Source organism: Leptosomus discolor, chromosome 24 (genome assembly GCF_034619465.1).
Source record: "Leptosomus discolor isolate bLepDis1 chromosome 24, bLepDis1.hap2, whole genome shotgun sequence".
Taxonomy (NCBI): domain Eukaryota; kingdom Metazoa; phylum Chordata; class Aves; order Leptosomiformes; family Leptosomidae; genus Leptosomus; species Leptosomus discolor.
Window position 1 is genome coordinate 8,327,397 of NC_141414.1, and position 24,873 is coordinate 8,352,269.

At 70.0% G+C, this 24,873-nt stretch overlaps 2 protein-coding genes across 5 annotated transcripts; both read left to right on the plus strand.

Annotated features, from left to right (window-relative positions):
• The first annotated feature begins 813 nt into the window (after positions 1-813).
• Positions 814-5,878, plus strand: CNN2 (calponin 2). Of its 3 annotated transcripts, none has more exons than XM_086477419.1 (7): positions 814-891; positions 3,976-4,097; positions 4,493-4,559; positions 4,665-4,878; positions 4,930-5,087; positions 5,388-5,534; positions 5,612-5,878. In XM_086477419.1, exons 1-7 carry the CDS (start codon positions 829-831, stop codon positions 5,876-5,878), a joined length of 1,038 nt encoding a protein of 345 aa, XP_086333545.1. In that variant the 5' UTR covers positions 814-828. The 3 variants fall into 3 exon arrangements, with proteins under 3 accessions (XP_086333545.1, XP_086333547.1, XP_086333544.1); XM_086477421.1 differs by having other exon boundaries at positions 4,665-4,802; positions 4,971-5,087; XM_086477418.1 differs by having other exon boundaries at positions 4,665-5,087.
• Positions 5,879-9,962: 4,084 nt separating this feature from the next.
• On the plus strand, positions 9,963-24,207 carry ABCA7 (ATP binding cassette subfamily A member 7). 2 transcript variants are annotated; one of them, XM_086477520.1, is made up of 50 exons: positions 9,963-10,028; positions 10,150-10,243; positions 10,465-10,606; positions 10,689-10,816; positions 10,885-11,006; positions 11,083-11,277; positions 11,393-11,482; positions 11,618-11,858; positions 11,977-12,116; positions 12,186-12,302; positions 12,483-12,662; positions 12,736-12,944; positions 13,043-13,219; positions 13,394-13,616; positions 13,720-13,941; positions 14,058-14,262; positions 14,334-14,450; positions 14,604-14,775; positions 14,976-15,107; positions 15,202-15,341; positions 15,435-15,572; positions 15,726-15,937; positions 16,077-16,149; positions 16,405-16,607; positions 16,767-16,815; positions 17,044-17,106; positions 17,612-17,629; positions 17,808-17,962; positions 18,066-18,190; positions 18,268-18,366; positions 18,605-18,800; positions 18,915-19,009; positions 19,227-19,259; positions 19,505-19,610; positions 19,712-19,786; positions 19,973-20,142; positions 20,227-20,404; positions 20,492-20,607; positions 20,803-20,947; positions 21,039-21,162; positions 21,267-21,396; positions 21,478-21,598; positions 21,778-21,840; positions 21,922-22,028; positions 22,146-22,428; positions 22,496-22,630; positions 22,713-22,816; positions 22,909-23,001; positions 23,750-23,987; positions 24,058-24,207. In XM_086477520.1, the coding sequence occupies exons 1-50, from the start codon at positions 9,963-9,965 to the stop codon at positions 24,205-24,207; spliced, it is 6,909 nt and encodes a 2,302-aa protein (XP_086333646.1). The 2 variants fall into 2 exon arrangements, with proteins under 2 accessions (XP_086333646.1, XP_086333647.1); XM_086477521.1 differs by lacking the exon at positions 17,612-17,629 and having other exon boundaries at positions 11,618-11,855; positions 16,375-16,607; positions 22,287-22,428.
• Positions 24,208-24,873: the final 666 nt, after the last annotated feature.

Sequence of the window (24,873 nt, forward strand, 5' to 3'; positions counted from 1 at the left end):
ACGACGGTCTGTTCACTCATGGGAGCACCCAGCGAGGCGACAGATAAACCCCAGGAGAGGGACAGGACGGTGTTGTCCCGTCCCCCCACCCTAGGGTGCTGCCGCTCCCGCGGCGCGGGGGACCCCCGGCCGGATCCTGCCCCGGCCGCTGCCCACCGAGCTGCTGGGGGCGCTGCCGACCCCCGCGGGGGGACACGGCACGACAACAGGACCCCCCCTGGGACCCCCCCGCGGGGCCGCTCCTCGTGGGCCGTCTGCCGGTGCAGCTCCCGGGGGTCCGGGCGAGGGGAGCGGGACGGGGGGAGTGGAGTAGGGGGTGTGCGTGGGTGGAGGCGCGGGGGGATGCGGGGGGGGTGGGGGGGTGTGCACAAGCGCCCGTGGGTCGAGGTGCGCACAACAGGGTCTGCACGGCCAGGGGGTGATGCACACGCGTGTGCACGTCTATAGGTGTGCGCGTGTGCCCGTGGGTGCGTGTGCCCGTGGGTGCGTGGGTGTGCCCGTGGGTGGGTGCGTGGGTGTGCCCGTGGGTGCCCGTGTACCGAGCTGTGCCCACGCGTGACCGGGACAGCCCCGCCCCGGCCCCGCCCTCCCGGTGCCCCCCGGTGCTCCCCGGGTCCCGGTGTCGGGGTGCGGGCCCCCCCCGCGATCCGGCCGCTCCTGCCCTTATTTGGGCATTTCGGCCCCGTCCAATCAGGGCGGGGGGGCCGGGCCCGACCCCCCCCTCCCGCCCTCCCCGCCCCGCCCGGCCCCGCCGCCGCTCCCCGCTCCGGTGCCGGCTCCGCTCCCCGCTCCCCGCTCCGGTGCCGGCTCCGCTCCCCGCTCCCCGCCATGAGCGGCTCCCAGTTCAACAAGGGCCCGTCCTACGGCCTCTCCGCCGAGGTCAAGAACCGGGTAAGCCGCGGCGGGAGAGCCGGTGCCACCGGGCGGGGGCGAGTCGGGGGCCGGGGGGTACCGGTGCCACCGGGCGCTGCGGCTCCCGGTACTCCTGGGGGCCCTGGAGAGCCGAGCATCCCGGTGCTGCTGGGGGGTCCCAGTGGCATCCCGGGGTCCTGGAAAGCCGGGAGCTCCCGGTGCGCCCCGGGCATATGGAATGGGAAGGGGCCCGGTGCCACCGGGGTAGGAGAGTGAAGAAGTCCCGGGGACGGAGATTGGGGGGTGCCGGTGCCACCGGCGGGCGGAGAGCCGGCGGGTCCCGGGAGGATGGGGAGCTGGGGGTCCCGGTGCGCCGAGGGCTCTGAGGGGCGGGGGATGCCGGGGCTGGGCTCCCGGTCTCGGCGTGCCCTGGCCCTGCCCGCGGGGTACCGGGGAGGTATCTCGGGGGAACCGGGGCTGGGAGGGGTCCCGGGCACCGGCTGCTTTGTCCACCCCTGCCCAGGCCCGTGCAGTGGCCGCTATAGCCCCCCGCCCGCGGCAAACCCCGGGGCACCGTTCTTGTCCGCACCCGGGGCTGGGGGCGATGGCCCCGGTCCCCACCGGCTCCCGCAGCTTCTCCGCTTTCTCCTTCCCCGCAGCTCCACATCCTCCGGCGGGATGCTCCGAACCGGTGCGTGGCCCCCGGACCTCACTGGGGATGGGGATGGTGGCCCCGGTGGGACAGGGGCAGGAGCAGCCCCCGGCCCATGCCTGACCCTCAGAGCCCGGGACCCCCAACCAGGTGTACGCGGGGCCCCCTTGGCCACCCAGGCCTCGTGTGCCCGAGCCACTGTCCCACGGAGTTCCCGCCGAGCTGCCGCGGGGCCGGAAGGGGAAAGGGGAACCGGTGCCTCCGGCCGGGCTGTTTACACCCCGAGGAAGGAGCCGGGTGCCGCAGAGTGCAGGCAGCTGCCTGCCCTGCCTGCCAGCACCCACCTGCCCGGGCAGGTCAAACCTCCCCTTGACCGAAACGCTGAGGACGGGTCTGGGGGGCTGGCGGGCAGCGCTGGATGCCTGGGTGCACCCCAGGGCTCCAGGTGCCCCCATCCCTGCCTGCCCTGTGCCCCTCGCAGGGAGCTGCGCTGCTGGCACGGGGGGCTCTGGCACCACGGGCACAGGGGTCCTGCCGGGCTGGGGGGAGCGTGGGGCTGCAGCAACCCCTTCCCATGGCTCTGCTCCCTGCGCAGCCCCGGGTGGGGGCACGGGCAGCGGTGCTGAGCTGTGCCTGGCCCCAGGCGAGCAGCAGTTGAGCTGCAGTGACCCCCGGCCCTGGGGTAGTCGGGTGGTGGGCCAGGCTGGGGAAGGGGCGCTGGGCTGCTGCCTGTGCCACGCGTGGCTGTGGGGCCGTGGCTGCAGGGCCGTGGCTGCAGCTGGGGCTGGGCTCCTTGCCCGGCCTCGCAGGGGATTTGCATTTCCTCACGGAGCGGGGACAGGCCCCTGCTCGCCTCTGGGCTGGGCCGCGGCGGCGCTGAGCGAGTGGACACGCGCCGGAGCCTCACCGCTGCGTGCTCTTGGGCGCTTCAGCTTGATTCAGCAAGACTCGAGCCAGTTTAACTGCCCCGGTGTGTCAGCTGGAGGCTGACATCACCGACTGGGAACCAGTTAAACCAGTGGCGCTCTCCCAGTCCGTGCAAAGCCCTTGCAGACTGGGCTGTGGTGGGATCTGCTCTGGGGCTGGTCCCCTCTGCCCCATCGCATGCCCTGAGAAACCCCCACGCTGGCCGTGGGGTGGGGAAGGGAACTGGCACCGGCTGTCCACGCTCCAGAAAATCAGGTGGTAGGACAGCGGGAGCCCCCGGCCGGGACGCACGTGGTGTCACAGGCGTGACCCTGCTCGGCTGGACCATCCCTGCGTCCTGCACTGGTCAAGCTTCCCCTTTGGGGCCGGGGCTGTGGGGCCGCAGCTCTCTGCAGCCCGCGGGCGCAGCCGGCGTCTCCCCACCACGCAGCAGGGCCGGACCGTGCCCGTCCCAGCGTCTCCCCGTGTCCAGGGTCCCTGGGGACACATGGCCCCGGCATGTACCGGCACCAGGAGGGGATGGGATGGGCAAGAGTCGGTGGCTGCCTTGTAGCCACCTCTGGGTGCTGGCTGAGCCCAGGGGGGGCGGGGCTGGGTCAGTGATGGCACTTGGGGCTTCCAGGCTCCTCCTGCGCAGCCCCCACCTTCCCACCCCAGGCCCGGGTGCCTTTTCGGTCCCTCGCGGGCCAGGGCCGAGGCGATGCTGCCGGTGATGCTGCCGGCCGGGCAGCTGGTCTCCATTTGGGAGGAGGCGTCCACATTCCTGGCATAGCCGTGGTGACCGAGGAATCTGCGGCAGCGAGTCCGGCCGCCAGAGGGGAGAGCAGCGGGCAGCGGGGATCCCCGGCCTTCAGGGGGCAGGAGGCCCTTTGGGGAGGCATTTCCCCCTGGTCCCCACGGGCAGTTCCTCCTCATCCTCCTGGAAAGGTTCGGAAGCTGCCACGGGCGAGGGTCACCGGGCTCTGCGGGCTCGTGGCGGGTCCGGCTGCACCAACGCCTGCGTCTGATGGCAGCATCGTGCTCGTGCTCCCGTCCCCATTGCCATGCAAGGGGCACGGGCAGGGGCACGGGCAGGGGCACGGGCAGGGGCAGCCCGGCTGCTCTTGCTCCCCTGACTGTACGTATAGACGGGCTAAAACCAGCCGATGGACGGGGATGTGGGGGGACGTGTCCTCCCCTGTGATGGCTTCACACTGTGGCTTTACTCCCAGCTCTGGCTCTTGCTGTCTGCCACCCCCGGGGGGGTTCCTGTGCACCAGGAAACTGTGGCTGAACAAATATCCCGGGGCTGTCCAAGCCTCTGCTGTGCCCACCCCCAGCTCTCTGGGGCTGGGGGCTGCCCGGGGTGCTTTTCCACCCTGCAGAGGCTGGGGACGGGGTGCCAGCGTCCCCAAGGCTTCCCGGGGACAGTGCTTGGGATGGGGCTGCTGTCCCCAGACCTCGCTGCGGGACTGAGCTTGGCTGGGGGGAGCTGTTCCCCCCCAAGGTGTTTGGGGTGCACACCAGGGCCGTGCCTGAGCTGCCCCCTCGCTGTCCCCTCCCAGCTCGCCCAGAAGTACGACCCGCAGAAGGAGGCCGAGCTGCGGACGTGGATCGAGAGCGTCACGGGGCAGCAGATCGGGCCCGACTTCCAGAAGGGGCTGAAGGACGGGGTGATCCTCTGCGAGTGAGTCCCGCGCTGCCCACCGGGCGATGCCCAGCACGGCCCCTGGGTCCCTGCTCCGTTTGGATTGGGACGGGGGAGGCCTGCCCTCCAAGGGACCCCCACCAGCTCTTGGGGGTGGGAAGGGTGGGCTGGATCCAGCCATGCCCACACCAGTGGGACCCACCAGCTAACGGCAGCTGGAGGTTTTCTCTGCGGCAATGCTTGGCTGGAGTCACCCCCAAAGCGCCCATGCCTGGGATGAGCCCTGGGGACCAGCAGGGACCTCGTGGGGGGGGAATTGCCTCCCAGTTGCAGAGGAGAGCGGGGCTGGACCTTCCCGAGAGGGGGCCCGTGCCCCACTGCTGCCCGGGGTCTCTGCCCCGCCGCAGCCCCCGCTCCCCCCTGCCTCCCTCCAGGCTCATGAACAAGCTGCAGCCCAGCTCGGTGAGGAAGATCAACCGCTCGGCTCAGAACTGGCACCAGGTAGGTGCGGGCAGCCCTGCCTGCGACCCGGCCACCGCGGAGCCCCGGCTCCACCCCGGCCTCTCTGCCGTCACCTACCGGGGTCTTACCCGTCTCCCCCCTCAGCTCGAGAACCTCTCCAACTTCATCAAGGCCATGGCCAGCTACGGCATGAACCCCGTGGACCTCTTCGAAGCCAACGACCTCTTTGAGAGCGGGAACCTGACGCAGGTGCAGGTGTCGCTGCTGGCGCTGGCGGGCATGGTGAGCGCACGGGGACGAGCGGCTGGGGAGGGGGCGCAGCGCCGCGGGGACCGGCTGGGCAGACCCCCAGCTCGCGGTGGTGCCTGCAGGACCCTGCGGCTGCCCCTGCCCAGGGAGAGGGCAGGAGGTCTGGGACCCCCGTCCTTCCTCACCGCCCCTCCCTGGCAGGCCAAGACGAAGGGGCTGCAGAGCGGCGTGGACATCGGCGTGAAGTACTCGGAGAAGCAGCAGAGGAACTTCGACGAGGCCAAGATGAAGGCTGGGCAGTGCGTGATCGGGCTGCAGGTGGGCTCCCCGCGTGTGCCCCCGAGGGCCGGGGTGCTGGGTGAGGGGGGCCCGGTTTTATCAAGCCCTCAGCACCGTCACGGCTCCAAGCATGGCTGGGGGGACCTGAGGCTCAAGATGCCTCAAGCACCCTCAGGGTCTGGGACCATCTCGGCTCCGTGTCCAGCTCCAGTGGTTGGGAGCCTGGAGAGGCTGGGCCAGGGAGCACTGGCTGTGCCCCCTGGGCTGTGGGGTGACTGGGAGGGTGGAGAAGGAGCACGCGTGGGGCAGCGCTAGGTCCTTACCAGACCCTCTTGTCAGATGGGCACGAACAAGTGTGCCAGCCAGTCCGGCATGACGGCCTATGGCACCAGGAGGCACCTCTACGACCCCAAGAACCAGATCCTGCCGCCCATGGACCACTCCACCATCAGCCTCCAGATGGGCACCAACAAATGTGCCAGCCAGGTGAGGCACCGCGGCCGCGGTGGGGAGGGACGGCATGGGGGACTGTGGCTGAGCCCTGCTCCATCCTGCCCTTCCAGGTGGGCATGACAGCTCCCGGCACCAGGAGACACATCTACGACGCCAAGACGGGGACGGAGAAGTGCGACAACTCCTCCATGTCGCTGCAGATGGGCTCCAACCAGGGCGCCAACCAGAGCGGCCAGGTCTTCGGCCTCGGCCGCCAGATCTACGACCCCAAGTACTGCCCGCAGGGCAGCCAGGGTGAGGTGGCCAACGCTGCCTGCGACCAGAGCGGGGACCCCCCCGGGTACCACTACTACCGTGAGGAGGAGGAGAGCTACTGAGCGGGACGTCGCCCAGCCCCGTCTCGCACCATCTCGTGTACAGACCCCAGTGCCAGCGACATTCCAGCCTCTACTTTCGTCATTCCTTCTTTTTTTTTTTTAGTTTTGAAATGAATCTATTTTCTGAGCAAGGAAATAAAGACCCCGTTTCTAGAGAAGGGATCGGCTGGTTCCCACAGCCCGGGGGAGCCCCGAGGCCCCCGCGCAGCCCCGGCGCTTGCAGCGGGAAGGCGGTGGATGCTCCACCGCCCGGGAGCGGACGGTGTCTCCTCTCACGCAGCCAAGAAGACGCGTTCCCACCACACCGCCCCGGCGATGCTCTGCCGCAGCAGTGCCCGGATCCCTCGGCAGGGAGAGGGGGGCAGCCACCCGCGCTGCCCCTGGTGCCCCTTCTTGTCCCTGTGCTGGCAGGACCCGGCTCAGCCCTGCGCAGGAGCGGGGCTCGGGTCGGCGGGACACGGTGGGAGCATGGCCGGGAGAGACCCCCAGGTGTGGGAGGAGCCCGAGGTGCTGCGGGGCCTCGGCCCGGGGGTGCAGGAGTGTGTGTGTGTGTTTGTGTGCACGCACCACCAGCGCCCTTGCACTCTCGTGTGATCTCCAGACATGGAGCTGGAAATGCCTTTTTGGCAGAATTCATAGGAACCGAGTCCCCGAGGCCCCAGCCATGGCCACAGGGCTGGGCTGGGCTCTGTCAGACCCGGCTGCGGCTCCGAAAGCCCCAGCGACCCCCGGCCGGGGGGACTGGAGCCCAGGCTGGCTCTGACGGCCGCATCCTGCACCCCGGGGCGATGCCTGAGCAGCGGCAGCTGCCGGGGCAGCATGCGGGACCAGGGGTGTACCCAGTGCTCGGCGCAGCCCCTCACTGGGCCCGTCGGCTCCTTCGCCCCCTGTGGGGTTTTTAATGCAGGTGCTCTTACATTGAAACCTTTTTTTTTTCAAAAAGAAAAACCCCAAAACCCCAAACCCTTTAACTGAAGCAGGAGACGGTTTCTGGTGCGGGCTCCTCGTGCCGGTGCTCAGACCAGGTCTCCCCCTGCCTGGCGGGGCGTGGGAGCTGGTGCAGACCTGGGTGAGACCCCAGAGTGCCAGGGCTGTGGGGCCGAGCCGCTGCGTGTCCCGGGGGGCTGGGGCACCGAGCAGGTGCTGGCAACCGGCTGTGGACTTAATGGTGCCGCCGCACGCTCGTCCTGAATACGGGCAAGAAAAGGCTTCCTGAAGGACATGGTGCGCTCGATCCCGCAGATCCTGCTGGCGTGGGCTGCTCGTGGGGCTTGGCGTTGCCCCGAGGGACCTGCAGGACCCAGACCCAAGCGGTGTCCCCCTGGGACCCCCGAGGGCCGTGTCCCAGCGGTTGCCCTGGGCTCGTTGTCCCTGCTGTGTCAGCACAGTCCCCGTCTGGGCAGGGACCCACCTTTTGGGGTGAAATGCTGCGTTTCAGAGAGCCGCGCTCCCCCCGCTCGGGCCTGCTGCGGCGAGAGCAGCTCAGCTTCGCTCCCGGGGGGCCCCAGCCGCATCGAGCCGCCGAGGTTCACCGGTGCCAGCGCGGTGCCGCCGGCCGCGCTGCCCGCCGCAGCGTGACTCAGCCGTCTCTGCCTTCGCCGCCCTGCCCGGGTCCATCGCTGCTCCCCAGCACCCCAGCACCACACTGGTGCCCCCCCACCTCGAGGCTGCCACAGCCCTGGGGGCTCAGGGACCCTGATGGGGAAGGGTCTGTCCCTCGGGAGCCTGACGAGGGGGGCACAGGGTGGGTGGATGTGTAGGTGGGTGCCCTCCCTGCCGGCAGCCCCGGGGGCCACAGGTAGCAGGATGGCTTGTCCCCCCCAGGGGGTCTCAGCCCACCCCAGGCCGGGCTCCAGCGCCCCTGGAGGGGGCTCTGCTGCCCCGTGGGGCTCCCAAGAGAGCCCACCCAAGGGCTGGGCGGGGCATGGGCGGGGCAGGGGCCAGAGCTCGGCAGGGGAAGGGCAGAGGGGGGAGGGACGAGGAGGGGCTTCTCGCACGTCCCCGTTAACACCCCCCCCCCCCAGCGCCTCACCGGCCCCTTTAAGAGCCGCTTCCCATGACGTCACGCCCGCGGCTACTTTGTAGCGCGGGGAGGGCGGGGCCTGCGCGCGAGCGCAGCGGAGCCGCCCGGCGGAGCCCGCGGGGTCTCTTAAAGGGGCCGCGCGGTGGCGGCTGCGTGAGCAGGTAACGGGGGTCCCGGGCCGGGGGCTGCTGCGGGCGGGGGGGGGCTGTGCGGCATCGGCCGGGCTTCGGCTTCGGCTTCGCAGCGTCCCCCCCGGCGCTTTCCGCATCTCCCCTTCCCCCCCCGGGGCTGTCCCCGTGTCCCCGTCGTCCCCCCCGGGGCTGTCCGTGTCCCCCCGAAGCTGTTCCCATGTCTCCATCTCCCCCCCGGCGCTGACCCCATGTCTTCCCCGAGCTGTCCCCGTGTCCCCATGTCCCCATCTCCCTCCCCGAGCTGTCCCCATGTCCCCCTCATCCCCCCGGCCCGTCCGCCTCCCCGTGGCTTCGCACCCCGCCCAGCGCGGAGCTCCGTGCGGCGGGACCGGGGCCAGGGCGTGCCGGGGTGGGGGCCGCCGTGCTCCCGGTTGCAGCGACGGGGCGTGTTTGTCCCCCGTGGGGTGAGTGAGCAGGTTCCCCCGCGAGTCCCCTCCCGGGAGGCGGCTTCTGGAGGATCCCCGGTGGTTTCTGCTCGTTTTGTCCCGAAACAAGCCGCTGCCCCCCGGCCGGGCTGAGGGCCCCTCCTGGCCCGGCAGCCCCGCAGCATCCCCCGGTCCCGGCACCAGACACCTCCGCCTCCCCCCGGCTCGGCCGGTGTCCCCCCAGACCCTGGCAGCCACCTCCCGGGGCCGGGGCGCTGTGTACCCCCCTCACTCCCGCTGCGGCGGCGGTGGGTGGCACAGCCGTCCCCAAACCCCGGTGCCCCCTCGGAGGGATCCTCCCCCAGGCCCCCACCCGTGTCTGGCCCCGCAGGCTGATTAGCCGGATTTCCCAGCCGGGATCCTAATCCCGCTGCCCGGTGCCCGCTTATCCAGGGACCCGGCTTAGCCCCGAGCGCGGGCAGAGCTGGCAGCGGGCAGGCCCTCGCCTGTGCCCCCTGCCCATGCCCCGGCCGGGGGGTGCTGGAGGTGCGAGGCCACGGGAGGGAGGCGAGAGGGCAGGCGGGTGAGTCCGCAGCTTCGGCCACCCACCCCCGGGGTGGTGGCACGGTCAGCGTGGGGGGCCCGGGGGTGCCCCGAGCTCGCGATGGCCGGGGGGCAGCTCCGGAGCTTGGCTTTCCCAGGGTGTAGGTGCTCGCCGGGCGGGAAGCTACGAGTTCGGTCGTGCCACCTCTGCCTGCCCGGGCTTGGCACGAAGCTGGCCTGCGTGGCTGGGAGGGGAGGGTGACTCTTTGCTGCAGGGTCCTGGGTGCTGCCTGTCTGGGCGTAGGTGCAGTCCCAGGAGCTGTCTGGGGCGTGGGGGCTCACTGGGACAGGGTTGGGGAAGGGACGAGGCTGGAGCTACTGGGGCCCCAGCACAGCTTGGAGGGCACCTGCAGGACCTCGGCTCATGCCTCAAGTCTGTTGTGTCGGGGCAGTTTCCCCTCCTGGAGGGCTGAGGGTCTCACCAGAAACACTCAACCTTGCTGCTGGCCCGGCCACATCCCTCATACAGGGAAACTGAGGCACGGGTGGGTCCCAGGCCTCCCCCGGGCTGCCCAGCTCTGTGGCTGCTCCTGTAACTGGGGCTGCTGGGGCGCCCGGCTGCTCCCCATGCACGGTGTGGTGTGCAAGTCAGGTTCATGGCTCCTCACACAGGGCTGACCTGGAGGGACTTGCAGAGCTTGTGCCCTATTTTGCTGCTTTTGCTTTATAAAGGAATGAGATTGAGGGCTTTGCTCCGGAAAGGAGCTTTGCTGCAGGAATGCTGGGCTGCCTCCTGCCAGCCCCCGGGGCTGAGCCGTGTGCCCGGGTGTGTGATAAACCCCGAGCCAGAGGGAAGCGAGAGCCCCAGCGTCACCCCCAGCTCTGCACCGACCCCCCCCTTGCTCTCACCTGCAGCTGGAGCTGAGCGGGGTGCAGGGCACGTACCCCCCCGCACCCTCGCCATGGCCGTGGGCACCCAGCTGGGGCTGCTGCTCTGGAAGAACTTCACCTACCGCCGGCGGCAGCGGGTGAGCAGGCAACCCGGGGGGGAGGGTGCCCGGAGCTGCTGGGTCCTGGCGCAGGGCAGGCAGAGCCCTGGGTGCTGACAGGGACAGGGACACTCCCCCTACAACCCTGGGTGTCCCCCAGATCCAGCTGGCCATCGAGATCCTGTGGCCACTCTTCCTCTTCTTCATCTTGATCTCGGTGCGGCAATCCCACCCGCCCTTCAAGCAGCACGAGTGTGAGTGTCCCACGCCAGCCCCCACCGGGCCACCCTCTGGGGTGGCAAGGCCCCTCCCTGTGCCTGCTGGGACCCCCCGATGGGAGCCTTGTGGGGCCTTGGGGTGGCACCGGCGGGGACAAACGCAGGGGCTCGCTGGCATCTCCCCGCTCGGGTGTGTGGCCCCGGGGGTCCCGCGCTGCCCCCCCCCCCCCCCCGACCCATCTGTCCCTCTCCCGCAGGCCACTTCCCCAACAAGGCCCTGCCCTCGGCCGGGACCCTGCCCTGGCTCCAGGGCATCGTCTGCAACGTGAACAACCCCTGCTTCCCCCACCCGACGGCAGGAGAGGCCCCCGGCGTGGTGGGCAACTTCGACGGCTCCATGTGAGCGGCAGGGGCTGGGGGGGCTGTGGGGCAGAGCCGGGCATTGGGCCGGGGTCTCACCGCCCGCCCCACGCCCCCGCAGCCTCTCCCGCTTGCTGGCTGAAGCCCAGCGGGTTCTGCTCCGCACCGACGGGCAGCGGCTCCTGCGCAGCTTCACCCGGCTCCTGCCCACCCTGCGCCGGCTCCGGGAGAGCGGGGCTCAGCAGAGGGGTGAGCACCGGGGACGGGGGGGTGCCAGGGCAGCGAGACCCCCTGGCTGACCCCTGCCCTGCCCCTAGCCCTGCCGGTGAGGGACTACCTGAGAGAGGACGAGACCTTCTCGCGGTTCCTCCGGACCAACACGTCTCTGCCCCCGGCGCTGGTGGATGAGCTGATGGGGGCTCGGCTCAGCCCCCGCATCGTGAGTGTCGGGGCAGCGCCCGCTCCCGCTGCCCGCGGTGCCGGGGGCTGTGGCGTGACCGGGCCTCTCCCGCCAGCTCTCCCTGGCCGGCACCCGCCGCCCGCTGAAGGCCGTGGTCTGCAACGCCTCAGAGCTGGGGGGCTTCCTGGTGGGGGGCGACGCCGCCTCCACCCAGCGCCTGCAGCGAGGGCTCTGTGCCCTGCCCGGCCCCCAGCTCCGCGCCATGGAGGGCTCCTTCCTCTCCCAGCTCGACTTTCCCCGGCTCCTGGCGGTGAGTGCCCAGCCCAGCCAGGCACTGGGATGCGTTGGGTGCTGGAAGGCGCCGGGACAGAGACCCCCAGCCCCTACTGAGGAGCTGTGACCCCCTTCCCGTGCCGCCCTTATAGGAACGGCTGAGCTCGGAGGTGGGCGGCATCGCCGACGCCGTGGAAGCCTTGGGCACCTTCCTGCGGGATGCGGCATCCCTGATGGACGAGGTAGCGCCCCACTCCCCTGCCCCCCACATGAGTGTCCCCCCATCCACCTCCACGCACCCCAGCGGTGCCCTGCTCCCCACGTGAGCATCCCTGTCCCCTGCAGCCCCGCTCTGCTCCCCATCCCGCTCTCCCCAGGTCTCCTCCATGACCAGCCTTGCTGAGCTGCGGCGGGAGCTCGGGGTGCTGACGGCCCCCAACGCCAGCGCTGCCGGCTCGGGCGCCTTCGGGGCCCTGTCACGCATCGCCTGCGGGCACCCCGAGGGCGGGGGGCTCAGGGTCCCCTCCCTCAACTGGTACGAGGACAATGACATCAAAGCCTTTCTGGACCGCAACAGCTCGGAGGAGCGGAGGGCCACAGCGCCAGGCAATGCCAGCAGTGAGCGGGCTGGGCTGTGGGGGGCTTGGCCAGGGGCTCGCTGGGCACAGACCCCCCCGGGGCTGCCTGGGGGGTGGCGGGGGGCCTGTGGTGAGGGCTCGGCTCTGCTCCCACCCAGGTCCTTTCTGCCGAGAGCTGGTCCGGAGCCTGGAGTCCAGCCCCCTTTCGCAGATCTTCTGGCGGGGGATCAAGCCCCTCTTTGTGGGCAAGATCCTGTACACGCCGCCCGGCCCCGGCCCCAACAGCATCATGGCCGAGGTGAGCCGGGGGTGTGGGGGGGCTGCGGGGGTCCCGCTCCGGCTCTGCCTCACCCCCTGCTCCGTGCAGGTGAATCGGACCTTCCAGGAGCTGGCGGTGCTGGGGGAGGCGGGGGCCGCCTGGCAGGAGCTGGGACCCCGCATCTACGCCTTCCTCAACGGCAGCCTGGAGATGCAGGTCCTTCGGGTGCGTGACCCCCAGACCCTCTCCCTGACGGGGACAGGGGAGCAGTGGGGTGTGGGATGGGGGAGCAGTGGGATGTGGGAGTGGTGGGATGTGGGATGGGGGAGCAGTGGGGGGCAGCCGGAGCTCCTGGCCGGGAGCAGGGTGGGCTGCATCACCCCACAGTACCCTGGTGCTCTGCAGGAGCTGCTGCTGGCCCCAGGGACGGCCCAGCTCCTGGACGGGTTCCTCAATGGCACCTCTTCGAAGCTGCCAGCGCTGGCCAGGTTCCTGGCGGGGCCGGCGGCGGGACCGGGGCTCACCTGGCACCGGGTGTACGCCGATGCCGACGCGGTCCTGAGCACGCTGGCGCAGTTCATGGAGGTGCGTGTCGCCCCAGCTGCCCGGCGGTGCTGGCTCCCCGCGCCCCGCTGAGCCCTGCCCGCCCTGCCTGCAGTGTGTCTGCCTGGACAAGATCGAGGCGGTGGCCACCGAGGAGCAACTGGTGGCCCGGGCCCTGGAGCTGCTGGAGGAGCAGCAGTTCTGGGCAGCTGTGGTCTTCCAGCCCCCCACCAACGCCACGGCCCCCTCGCTGCCCCCCCACGTCCGCTACAAGATCCGCATGGACATCGACGACGTCACGAGGACCAACAAGATCAAGGACAGGTCAGGGGGACGCCCCCCCCCTTCGGTCTGCGCGGCCGCCTCAGCAGCCTGCGCCCACGGCGGGGGCCTCCCCTCCCAACGCCGTGCTCTGCCCCCAGGTTTTGGGACCCGGGCCCCGCAGCTGACCCCTTCAGCGACCTGCGCTACGTGTGGGGGGGGTTCGTCTACGTGCAGGACCTGGTGGAGCAGGCGGTGGTGCGGGTGCAGACCGGGGCTGCCCCACGGACGGGGGTCTACGTCCAGCAAATGCCCTACCCCTGCTACGTGGACGATGTGTGAGTGGGTGGGGGGGTGGCCCCAGCCCCCCGGGACCCTCGAGTGGCCTGCTGCTGCGTGTGTGACGGGGCCGAGTACCCTGCAGCATCGCTGCCCCGGGGAGGTGACACGGGGCGGGTCTGTGCCCCGGGGTGCCCGGCTGGAGGTGGAAGGGCTGGTGCCATCTCCCCCAGGTTCCTGCGGGTCCTGAACCGCTCGCTGCCCCTCTTCATGACGCTGGCCTGGATCTACTCGGTGGCCATGATCATCAAGGGGGTGGTGCACGAGAAGGAGACGCGTCTCAAGGAGACCATGAAGACCATGGGACTGAGCAGCGGGATCCTCTGGCTCAGCTGGTTCCTCAGCAGCTTCATCCCCTTCCTCCTCAGTTCTGCCCTGCTCGTCCTCATCCTCAAGGCAGGTTGCAGGGGCCAGGGGACAGCGTGGATGACACGGGGAATGTCGAGGCTGGGAGCTGGCACGGGGGGCTCTGCAGGCTCCAACCTGCCTCCATTCGCAGCTGGGAAACATCCTGCCCTACAGCGACCCCGCTGTCATCTTCCTCTTCCTCGGCACCTTCTCGGTGGCCACCATCAGCCAGTGCTTCCTCATCAGCACCTTCTTCCCCCGTGCCAACCTGGCCTCGGCTTGCGGCGGCATCATCTACTTCTCCCTCTACCTGCCCTACGTGCTGTGCGTCGCCTGGCGCGACCACATCACCTTCCCGCTCCGCGTCCTCGTGGTGAGCGGCCGTGGCTGCCCCCTCCCCGATGCCCCTCAGGTGGGGGGCTTTGGGGCTGAACCCCCTCCCCCCCGGGCCCATCTTTCTGCCCACGCCGCTGCTCTTGCCACCGCCAGAGCCTGCTGTCACCCGTGGCCTTCGGCTTCGGCTGTGAGTACTTCTCCCTCTACGAGGAGCAGGGGGTGGGCATCCAGTGGCACAACCTGGGCACCAGCCCCGTGCCGGGGGACCCCTACAACTTCGCCACGGCCATGGGGCTGCTGCTGCTGGATGCCGGCCTCTATGGCCTGGCCACCTGGTACGTCGAGGGCGTCTTCCCAGGTGAGCGCAGCCCCCCCCAGCCCCTGGCAGCCCCCCTGGCCCCGGCCCTGCTCAGCCCCTGCCTGCTGCAGGTCAGTACGGGATCCCCAAGCCCTGGAATTTCCCCTTCCTGAAGAGCTACTGGCTTGGAGAGCCGTCCTCGGCTGGGCACCCCCCGTACCCCACCAGCCCTCTCGCTGCGCCCCAAGGTGAGCCCCTACCCGCCCCGGAGCCGCGCAGCCCGAGGGCAGCTGGCACGGTGCTGGGCTTGAGCCCTCCCGCCCGGGCTTTGCCCCCCAGCGGGGCGTCCTCCTCCATGGCAGGGGATCCTGCCTGGGACGTGACCCTCTGGTGGCTTCCAGTGCTGGTGGAGGAGCCGCCTGCCCAGCTCCAGCCCGGCGTCTCCATCCGCAACCTGGTGAAGATTTACCGCAACAGCAGCCGCGTGGCCATCAACGGGCTGAGCCTGGACTTCTACGAGGGGCAGATCACCTCCTTCCTGGGCCACAACGGCGCCGGCAAGACCACCACCATGTGAGCTGGAGGGGCCGGGGTCTGGCAGTGGGTCTGCATGGCCACGGCCGGGGACAGGAGCTGAGCCTGGCTCTGCCCCGGTGCTGTCCCGACCTGGGTGGAGCTCTGAGCGCCCTACGTAGAACAGGGCACCCTGGCCCTGAGCCCTGCTGGTCCTGCGCTCCGTGACCCCCCCCTTTCCCCACCGGTCCTCCATCCAGGTCCATCCTGACCGGCCTCCTGCCCCCCACCTCCGGCACTGCCTATATCCTGGGCTGGGACATCCGCTCCGATATCGACAGCATCCGCAAAACCATGGGGACGTGTCCCCAGCACAACGTGCTCTTCGACATGTAGGCAGGGGCAGGGCAGGTGGGCGGGGGGGCGGGGGGCAGCGCCGGGGGCTGGCGCAGGCAGGGCTGCCCACCTCACCCCTGCCCGCCCCAGCCTGACGGTGGAGGAGCACGTCTGGTTCTACGGGCGGCTGAAGGGGCTGTCGGAGGAGCGGGTGAAGGCGGAGATGGAGCAGCTGATCCAGGACACGGGGCTGCCCCACAAGCGTCGGGAGCAGACCAGGAACCTCTCGGGTGCGTGCCGGGGGGCAGGAGCGGTGCCCAAGCAAGGGTCTGCAGCCCCAGGCCCCCCCCCCCCCCGCCAGCGCTGTTCCTGCTGCCCCGCAGGTGGGATGCAGCGGAAGCTCTCGGTGGCCATCGCCTTCGTGGGTGGCTCCCGGGTGGTCATCCTGGACGAGCCCACGGCCGGCGTCGACCCCTACTCCCGCCGCAGCATCTGGGAGCTGCTGCTCAAGTACCGCAAAGGTCAGGGCTGGGGGGGACGGGGGTCCTTGCTCACCCCTTTGTGCATCTGAGCCCCCCCCAGCCGAGGGGAGCAGGGAGATGCTGGCAGGCAGATGCCCACAAAGGGAGGTCAGCCTGGGGGGGTCTGGGGTCCAGCCCGCTCCCTGTCCCCAGGCCGCACCATCATCCTGTCCACCCACTACATGGACGAGGCGGAGCTGCTGGGGGACCGCACCGCCATCATCTCGCAGGGCCAGCTCTGCTGCTGCGGGTCCCCGCTCTTCCTCAAGTCCAGGCTGGGCACCGGCTACCACCTCACCCTGGTGAAGCGGGAGCACGTCGGGATGGGCAGCAGCACCGGCACTGTTCCCGGCACCACCAAAAAGGTGGGTCCCTCAGCCTCGCCGAGCGTCGGTCAAAAGGGTGGCCAGTGCCCCAGTCCCCGGTGTCGGGGGAGCGCCGAGCTCCGGGCTTGGGGCTGGATCCCGGCACAGGGTGCCAGGCTCCGGCTGCCCTTTCCCGCAGGACAGCAGCGACTCGGAGCGCAGCAGCGACACGGGCCTGGGCAGCGAGCGGGGCAGCGAGGCCAGCGCCGTGGGTGAGGGTCCCGGCCCCCCCGTGCCCTCAGTGCCGCATCACCCCCCCGGCTGCTCCCCATGTAGCCCCCATTGGCCGGGGGGGGCCCGTGGGCACATTCAGCCCTGCTGCAGGCTCTTGCCCCCCGGCACTGGTGGGGCAGAAGGGGGTCCCTGCCCTCCTGCCTGCTGCAGACTCCCCCCAGGGACCCCCAGACTGGGGTCCAGGGCACTGTGCTGGTCACCAGCTCCTGCCCCAGGCTTCCCCATCCCCCCAGATGTGGTCCAGCTGTCGGCGCTGATCCAAAAGCTGGTGCCCGGCTCCCGGCTGGTGGAGGACATCGGGCACGAGGTGCTCTTTGTCCTGCCCTACAGCGGGGCCAAGGACGGGGCCTTCGGGGACCTGTTCCGCGAGCTGGACGCCCGCCTGGGGGAACTGGGCATCTCCAGCTACGGCATCTCCGACACCACCCTAGAGGAGGTACCTGGAGGAGCCGCAGCCGGGGGGGCTGCCCCTGGCTCCTGGGGCGCCCACCCCCCTGCAGCTCTGCCAGGGGCTGCCTGCGACCTGGGGGTTTTGCCTCGCCGGGGCTGGGGGCGCTGGTGGCCGTATTTCATGCCAGCCCCCTCCTGCCCTCAGATCTTTCTGAAGGTGGCCCAGGACAGCGGGGAGGACGCTGACACGGCAGGTAAAACGCCTCGGTGCTGGCTGGAGCTGAGCTTCAGGGTGCGGCAGGGGAGCTGGGGGGGTTGCTCAGCAGCCCGGAGCAGAGGGGTGCGGGTGTCACCAGCACCCCGTGTGGCCCCCATGCCCTTCCCAAGGCTGGAGTCCCCACTGGGAGCACCCATGGGCGCAGGGGAGCATCACAGGCTGAGACCTCAGTACCACCCTGGCACCCTCACCCCTGTTTTGTCAGGCACTGGGAGAGGAGCAGCCCCTGGCGAGGGAGGGGACGCAGAAGCGGCCGATGGGGAGCTGGGTAAGGAGTGGGGGGCTGGGACCTGGGACCTCCGAGCTGCCCAGCCTGTACTGCTGGGTGACCCCCACCCCCTGGGCTGGGGCCATGGCACGTGTCCATCTGGCCACATGTCCATCCAAGCAGGCATCCCTTGGGACACACATCCCTTGGGACACGCATCCCTTTGGGCAGGCAGCGGGCAGGGGGAGGCTTGGGGACACCAGTGCAGCATCGCTCCCACCCAGCCTCGGGGTGTCCCCCAGGGTGTTGGGCAGGGCGAGGCGCGGGGACAGCGGTGGGTTTGGGGGAGCCCAGCTCTGTGCGTGGGGTGGGATGGGACATGAAATTCCAGGGGATGGATCCAGGCCCCTTCTCCTGGAGACAGAGCTGGCATGGGGGCAGCCACGGGACTCTGGGGGGGGTCTGCGACAGTTTGGGGAGCCAGCCCTGCCCCGGGTCGGTGCTAACCGTGGCCGGGCAGGCACCGTGGTGGCTATAACCCCTCTTTCCTCTCCTTTACGCTGAGCCCAAGGAGCCCAGCGAGGTAGGAGCTGGGGGCTGGGGGGTCCCATTGCATTCCCGCATGCAGCACCCCATCCCCACTGGGGTGGGGGGACATCCCTGCCAGCACACCGTCCCCCCACACGCCACCTGGCAGAAGCCCCTGCCCCTCGCTGCCGGCTCTGCCAGGGCCGGGACCAGACCCGTCTCTGCCCTTGCAGCGGAGGAGCCCCGGGAGACCGACCTGCTGCGCGGGGCGGCCGGGCAGGCCTGCCGCAGGGTGAGGGGCTGGGCGCTCACCCGCCAGCAGCTCCGCGCCCTCTTCATCAAGAGGATGCTCCACGCCCGACGCAGCACCCGGGGCTTCTTCGCGCAGGTACCTTCGGGGGACAGGGACGGGAGGGGGCCGTGGCGTGGAGGGTGGGGAGGGGATGGGGCGGGAGGGCGCGGAGCCAGCCCTGACCCCCGGCCCCCGGCAGATCGTCCTGCCCGCCGTCTTCGTCTGCATCGCGCTGCTCTTCAGCCTCATCGTGCCGCCCTTTGGGAAGTACCCGCCGCTGCGCCTCCAGCCCTGGATGTACGGGCAGCAGTTCACCTTCTTCAGGTGCGTCCCCAGCCCTCTGTCCCCCTGTGTCCCCCTGTCCCCCAGTGCCGCCAGCTCACCGCTGCATCTCCCGGCAGCAACGACGCGCCGGGGGACCCCGACACGGCTCGGCTCCTGGGCGCGCTCCTGGCCGAGCCGGGCTTCGGCACCAAGTGCATGAAGGATGCTGGGGAGGCGTGAGTGCCTGCGCCCCGCGGGGTTCGGGGGGCTGGAGGGGCTGGGAGGGTGCAGCTGGGGCTCAGCCCCCACCTTGGTGCCCACTTGTCCCCCAGGAACAGCCCTGCCAGCCGGTGCGATGCCGTGGGACCCCCCAACCCTCCCTGCGGCAGGGCGACAAGGGCAGGTCCCGATGCCTCTGGCTCGCGCCAGGCTGGTAACGAGGGTCTCTCTCCCCCGGCGGTGCCGGGTGCCCAGGACGGGGCCGTGCCCACCGGCTTCCCACCCCGACGGCTTCTCAGTCCCCCCGGCCCCCTCGGCCCTGCTGGAGGTGCTGCGACGTGGGAACTGGACACGGGCTGAGCCGTCCCCGCCGTGCCAGTGCAGCGGGCCGGGGGCTCGCAGGATGCTGCCCGACTGCCCCGAGGGGGCTGGGGGGCTCCCGCCACCCCAGGTAACCCCCAGCCCCTGGGCCCCAGCACTGCCGGTGCGGGTGCAGGCGCAGGTGATGCTCCGGGGAGGCCAGTGAGGCTGTGTGTCCGTCCAGCCCGTCTGTCCGTCCCCCCAGGTGCAAAGGGGCACGGGTGACGTCCTGCAGAACCTGACGGGCAGGAACATCTCTGACTACCTGGTGAAGACCTACCCCCAGATCATCCGCCGGGAGTGAGTGCTGGGGCTGGGGACACCGCGGGGATGCCGCAGGGCAGGGCTTTGGCACAGGCTGCCACCACGCTGGCAGCAGGGAGGGACTCTGGGGACCGAACCCAGCCAGGGCTGGGGGCAGCGAGGGCATCACAGGGTGAGGGGGAACGGCTGGGGCAGGTGCTGCCATAACGTCTCCTTGGGGGTATTTCTCCCCCCCCCCGCCAATTTCTTTCAGGCTGAGGAACAAGAAGTGGGTGAACGAGCAGAGGTGAGGCCGGGGAGGGGCCAGGGGCTCACGCAGATGGGGAGGGGGGGGGGAGGCAAGAGCTCCCCTGTGGGGTCAGGCAGAACCCAAGTGGTCCACGGACAGAGCCATCATCTGGGCGGCCTCAGCCCTTCGCTGTGTGCCCCTCACTGTGGCGTCTGGGCGGGCGGGGTGCCCCGGGCTGGGTGGAGGGACCGGGAGGGTTTCCCCAGGACGGCAGGTTTCGAAGTGCCCATCTCTCCTGGCAGGTACGGTGGCTTTTCTCTGGGTGCTGGCGGCTCCCAGGACCTGCCATCGGCAGCGGAGGTGGACAAGGCGGTGCTGGAGCTCCGGGCACTCTTCAACGTCACCCCGGTACGGCCGGGGCTCTGCCCCCCGCCAGCCCGGCTCTGGCATCCCGGTGCTGGGAGGGCTCTGGCCCGAGCCTGCTCCTCACCCCGTGTTCCCGCACCCAGGGCAGCCCCTCGGACCGGCTCCTGCACAACCTCAGCCGCTTCATCGAGGGCTTGGACGCTCGCAGGAACATCAAGGTGCGCCCGCCCGTGGGGCTGGGGGTCCTGCAGGGGCGAGAGCTGGGAGGCAGCGGGGGGACGCGGCACCCGGCTGCCCATGCGGGGTTGGAGCAGCCTGAGAAGGACCGAGCCCGGGCGGGGGGTGCTGCAGGCACAGTGGGGTGGGAGGGGGCCTCTGAGCCGCCGGGCTGCCCTGGGCTGCAGGTCTGGTTCAACAACAAGGGCTGGCACGCCATGGTCTCCTTCGTCAACGTGGCCAGCAACGGGCTCCTGCGCGCCCGGCTGCCCGCCGGGACCGACCCCGCGCTCTACGGCATCACGGCCACCAACCACCCCCTCAACCTCACCAAGGAGCAGCTCTCGGACGCCGCCCTGTGAGTGCCAGGGACGGGGAGGGGGGTGTCCCAGAGGGCCCCCCCCGCCCCCCACCCCTGGCTGAGCCCTCCCCTCCGTGGCAGGATGGCCACCTCGGTGGACGTGCTGGTCTCCATCTGCGTGATCTTCGCCATGTCCTTCGTCCCGGCCAGCTTCGTGCTCTTCCTCATCGAGGAGCGGGTCAGCAAGGCCAAGCACCTGCAGTTTGTCAGCGGGATGAAGCCCATCACGTACTGGCTGGGCAACTTCGCCTGGGACATGGTGCGGGATGGGGACAGGGGTGGGGTACAGCTCCCAGGCGGCCAGGTCCCACTCGTGACCCCCTCCCTGGCTTCTCTGTGTCCACAGTGCAACTACCTGGTTCCTGCGCTGCTGGTCATCCTCATCTTCCTCTGCTTCCAGCAGAAGTCCTACGTGTCCTCCGCCAACCTGCCCTCCCTGGTGCTGCTGCTGCTGCTCTACGGGTGAAGGGCCGGTGGCGCCCAGCCGGGGCTCAGCCCCCCCCAGGGGCTGGACCCTGGGGAAGCCGGGGGGCGCAGGGGGCTCCGAGCGGGGCTGGGGGCAGCCCTGGCTTGGGGGGTGGTGGTGATGGGGAGCCTGCTGTGCCCCCCCCGGCAGGAGATGCGCCTCAGCCAGCGCCTGCCTCTCTGCCCCCACAGCTGGTCCATCACCCCCCTGATGTACCCGGCCTCCTTCCTCTTCAGCATCCCCAGCACCGCCTACGTGGCCCTCACGTGCATCAACCTCTTCATCGGCATCAACGGCAGCGTGGCCACCTTCGTGCTGGAGCTCTTCGTGGACCAGGTGAGCCCCCCCGGGGCTCCCCCAGACCCCCCCTCCCGTCCCTGCGGGGCCGGCGCCAGCTCCCTCACCCCTCTCCTCGCCGCCCCGGCAGAACCTCAACAACATCAACCGCATCCTGAAGAAAGTTTTCCTCATCTTCCCCCACTTCTGCCTGGGCCGAGGCCTCATCGACATGGTGAAGAACCAAGCGATGGCTGACGCCTTCGAGAGGTTTGGTGAGTCCAGGGGTGTCAGGGCTGCTCCCTCTCCCCAAAACTCGGCCAGCATGGGGGCCCTCCCCAGCGTCCCCTGCTCCTACAGCCCCTCTCACCGCTCACAGGGGACAAGCGCTTTGTGTCCCCGCTGTCCTGGGATCTGGCGGGGAAGAACATGTTCGCCATGGCCGTTGAGGGCATCACCTTCTTCATCTTCACCCTCCTGCTGCAATACCGCTTCTTCCTGCGGCTGGGGTGAGGACCGGCCGTGGGGCAGCCGTGGGGCGGTTGTGGGGCGGGCAGCCCTGGAAATGCTGCTGCTGCTGTTGCCCCCAGGCCGCGGGCTCTGCAGCTGCCCTCGCTGGGGGAGGAGGACCAGGACGTGGCCAAGGAGCGGGCAAGGGTGGGCAGCACCCCCCCGCACGGCCACCTCCTGCTGCTGAAGGACCTGACCAAGGTGCGTGCCTTGGGGCCGGACCCTGCCCCAGCCCCTCGCCGTGGGGCTCCAGCATCTCCTGTGGGGCCAGACCCTGGCCCGTCCCTCGCTCTGGGGCTCCAGCCTCTCCCGTAGCCCCCGGTCCCGCTGGCGGGTGACGGGTGGGGAGCACCCAGCGCCACCTTGGCTCTGCCGCGCAGGTGTACCGGCGCAGGAAGGCTCCGGCCGTTGACCGGCTCTGCGTGGCCATCCCCCCCGGGGAGGTGAGTGCCGGACAGACGGATGGACGGACGGCACCGCGGGCAGGACCGGGGCTGCTGGTAACCCCGGTCTGTGCCCCGCAGTGCTTTGGCCTCTTGGGGGTGAACGGCGCGGGGAAGACCTCCACCTTCAAGATGCTGACGGGGGACACGGAGGTGACGCTGGGGGAGGCCTGGCTGAAAGGGCACAGGTGGGCGAGACAGAGGGACCCCGTGGCCGACCTGCTGCTCCCCCTCTCCTTGTCCCCACAGCACGCTGCCGTCGTCCCTGTCCCCGTCCCCGCTCCTCCTTGCCCTCGTCCCCGCAGCGTGCTTGCGCTCGGCTTCATCCTCATCCTCACCCCTGCAGCGTGCTCATCCCTGTTCCCGCAGCGTGCTCAGCCTTGTCCCTGTCCCTGGAGCTTGTCCCCGTCCCCGCCGTGTGCTCAGCCGTGTCCCCGTCCCCGCAGCGTGCTCACCGACCTGCAGTCCGTGCACCAGCACATGGGTTACTGCCCCCAGTTCGACGCCATCACGGACCTGCTGACGGGCCGGGAGCACCTGGAGTTTTACAGCCGCCTGCGCGGCATCCCGGAGGAGGAGACCCCCAGGGTAAGGCCCGTGCCCTGGCCCCCCCGGGCCAGGGGACCCCCATCCTCACCCACTGCGTCTCTCGCAGGTGGCTCAGTGGGGCATCGCCAAGCTGGGGCTGGGGCCGCACGCGGACCGGCCGGCGGGCAAGTACAGCGGGGGCAACAAGCGCAAGCTCTCCACGGCCATAGCCCTCCTCGGCTCCCCGCCCGTCGTCTTCCTGGTGGGTGGGGGCAGCGGCGGGGGGGTCCCACGGCAGCACCTGGCCCCTGCATGGGCTGACCCCGCTGCCGGGGCCGTTGCAGGATGAGCCCACGACGGGGATGGACCCGCGAGCGCGGCGGTTCCTGTGGGACTGCATCCTCAGCGTCATCCGGGAGGGCAGGTCCGTGGTGCTCACGTCCCACAGGTGAGCCCCCGCCTCAGGGTCCGCGGCACCCCCGGAGGGGAGCACCCCTCTGCCCCCACGGGCCCTCACGCCTACCCCCCCTGCCCTGGCAGCATGGAGGAGTGCGAGGCGCTGTGCACCAGGATGGCCATCATGGTCAACGGCCGGTTCCGCTGCCTGGGCAGCGTCCAGCACCTCAAGAACAGGTAACGGGGCTGGGGGCTCGGGGAGGGCTCCAGCAGAGAGGGGCGGCTGTCCTGAATCCGAGAAAACTCAGTAACAACCCAGTGTTATCCAGCAGGGATTCTTTATTGCAGTGCCGGGCTGCACGGGGGATGGCTCCTTCCATCCGCGCGCGCCCAAGCGTTAGGATTCTGGCCTTGTATTTACAGCTTTCATGTTTATTTATTAAATTTCTAAGAAAAGGTTGGGTTATTCTAATTATTTCCAGGAATTCATTAACGTAAGTTCCTCCCACAGTCCCGCCTCAGTCTGCCCAAGTTATGCCCTCATCGGGGGTCCTTGGTGGTCGTTGGGGATGAAGGTCCAAGTCTTCCTCATGGTTGAGCTTTAGAACTCGTCCTGTGGCGCCTGCCTTGCACCATCCTGGGGCTTTTCTAATTCACAGAACCAGCTCTTGCTCGCTGCCCTCCCTGTCTCTCCTGCTCAGTCCCTTGTGTTCCTTGAGCCCCCCAGTCTGACTGGAGGATTCCACCGGGTGTCCTTGGCAGATTGTTCTTCATTCTTATCTTTAAAGTGTTAGTTAGTCAGCAATGGATCTGTGTGTAAGGGTTAGTACAAATCGGCCTCCCTCCCTATCTCTAAAGGCTGGGCAGCAGTTCTTTTCTAAAAGAAGCCAGTTTTCTAAAGTCTCGTTAGCCGTTCTTTGTTACAGTCCTGCCGGGGACGGGGACACAGCCGGTCCCTGCAGCGATGCCCCCTTCTCCGGCACAGGTTTGGGGACGGCTACACGGTGGTGGTGCGGGTGGGTGGCCCCGGGCCGGCACCGGTGGAGACCCTGATGCAGCGCCGCTTCCCCGGCATCGTGCTGAAGGAGCGGCATGGGGGGCTGCTGCAGTACCAGCTGCCCTCCCGCGCCGGCTCCCTGGCCAGCGTCTTCAGCGTCCTGGCAGCCCACCGCGGCCCCTGCCACATCGAGGATTACTCCGTGTCCCAGACCACCCTCGACCAGGTGATGGGGGATGCGGGGGGCGGGGGTCGCGGTCCTGCCGGGGCTGCCCCTCACCCTGACTTTCCCGCAGGTCTTCGTGCACTTTGCCAGGGAGCAGAGTGATGAGGACCCTGGGGGGGCCACGGCACCAGGGCAGGATGCGGCCTCGGCGGTGCCCAGCCCCGGGAGGAGGTTGACACCGTTCCTGGAGGACGACAGCTACCAGGAGAGCACTGTATGACCGGGGCCACGGTGCCCCACGGACCCCCTCCCCAGCTGTCACCGCAGCACGACCCGGGATCCCGGGGCTACCGCGGACCCCCAGAGCTGCGCAGGGGGTCTGGCCGCATTCTGCCCACCAGCACGGGGCCGCCATCCCTGTGGGACGGTCTGGGTGCTGGGGAGGGTCAGAGCTGGGACTGTACTCTCTGGGGGGCTGAGTTGGTTGGGGGGAGGGTCTGCCCTGGGCCTCCCCCCCGGCCCAGTCAGGGCTGGGTGCTGGGGCTGGCCCTGGGACCCCAACTGCTGTAAAAGATAAATTAAATAAAGAACCTCGTTCCTGCGCGGGGGGCTGGACCACACTCTCACTGCTGCAGCCCCGCTGGGGGACATGGGGCAGGGGGTGCAGCGGGGTGGGCAGCAGCAGAATGGCCCTCGTACGGGGGGCACAGAGCAGCCAGCATGGCCCCTCGCCCTGCTGCTGCCCCGCGGCCCCTGCCCTGCAGCCCCCCGAGTGGCTGAAGGTCAGACAGGGTCTTCCTCACCCTGGATGGTCCCTGGGCAGGAGCTGTGTAGGGGTCTCTGCCCATCAGCCCCCCGGGGCTCCTTCCTCTCCACCTTCCCGCGTACCCCAGCGTGGGACAGGGGTCTCGCCCCCTCAGCTGAGTGTCCCCTTGGAGCCTGCACT

What these genes read in the sequence shown, in the direction of transcription:
- CNN2 (XM_086477418.1), top strand. Translation starts at nt 829, where the DNA reads ATGAGCGGCTCCCAGTTCAACAAGGGCCCGTCCTACGGCCTCTCCGCC. An exon ending in CGGCTCAGAACTGGCACCAG is followed by an intron (nt 4,560 to 4,664) that starts GTAGGTGCGGGC and finishes CTCCCCCCTCAG; the next exon opens with CTCGAGAACCTCTCCAACTT. An exon ending in CCAACAAATGTGCCAGCCAG is followed by an intron (nt 5,535 to 5,611) that starts GTGAGGCACCGC and finishes CTGCCCTTCCAG; the next exon opens with GTGGGCATGACAGCTCCCGG.
- ABCA7 (XM_086477520.1), top strand. Translation starts at nt 9,963, where the DNA reads ATGGCCGTGGGCACCCAGCTGGGGCTGCTGCTCTGGAAGAACTTCACC. An exon ending in TGCTCGTCCTCATCCTCAAG is followed by an intron (nt 13,617 to 13,719) that starts GCAGGTTGCAGG and finishes CTCCATTCGCAG; the next exon opens with CTGGGAAACATCCTGCCCTA. An exon ending in CACAACGTGCTCTTCGACAT is followed by an intron (nt 15,108 to 15,201) that starts GTAGGCAGGGGC and finishes TGCCCGCCCCAG; the next exon opens with CCTGACGGTGGAGGAGCACG.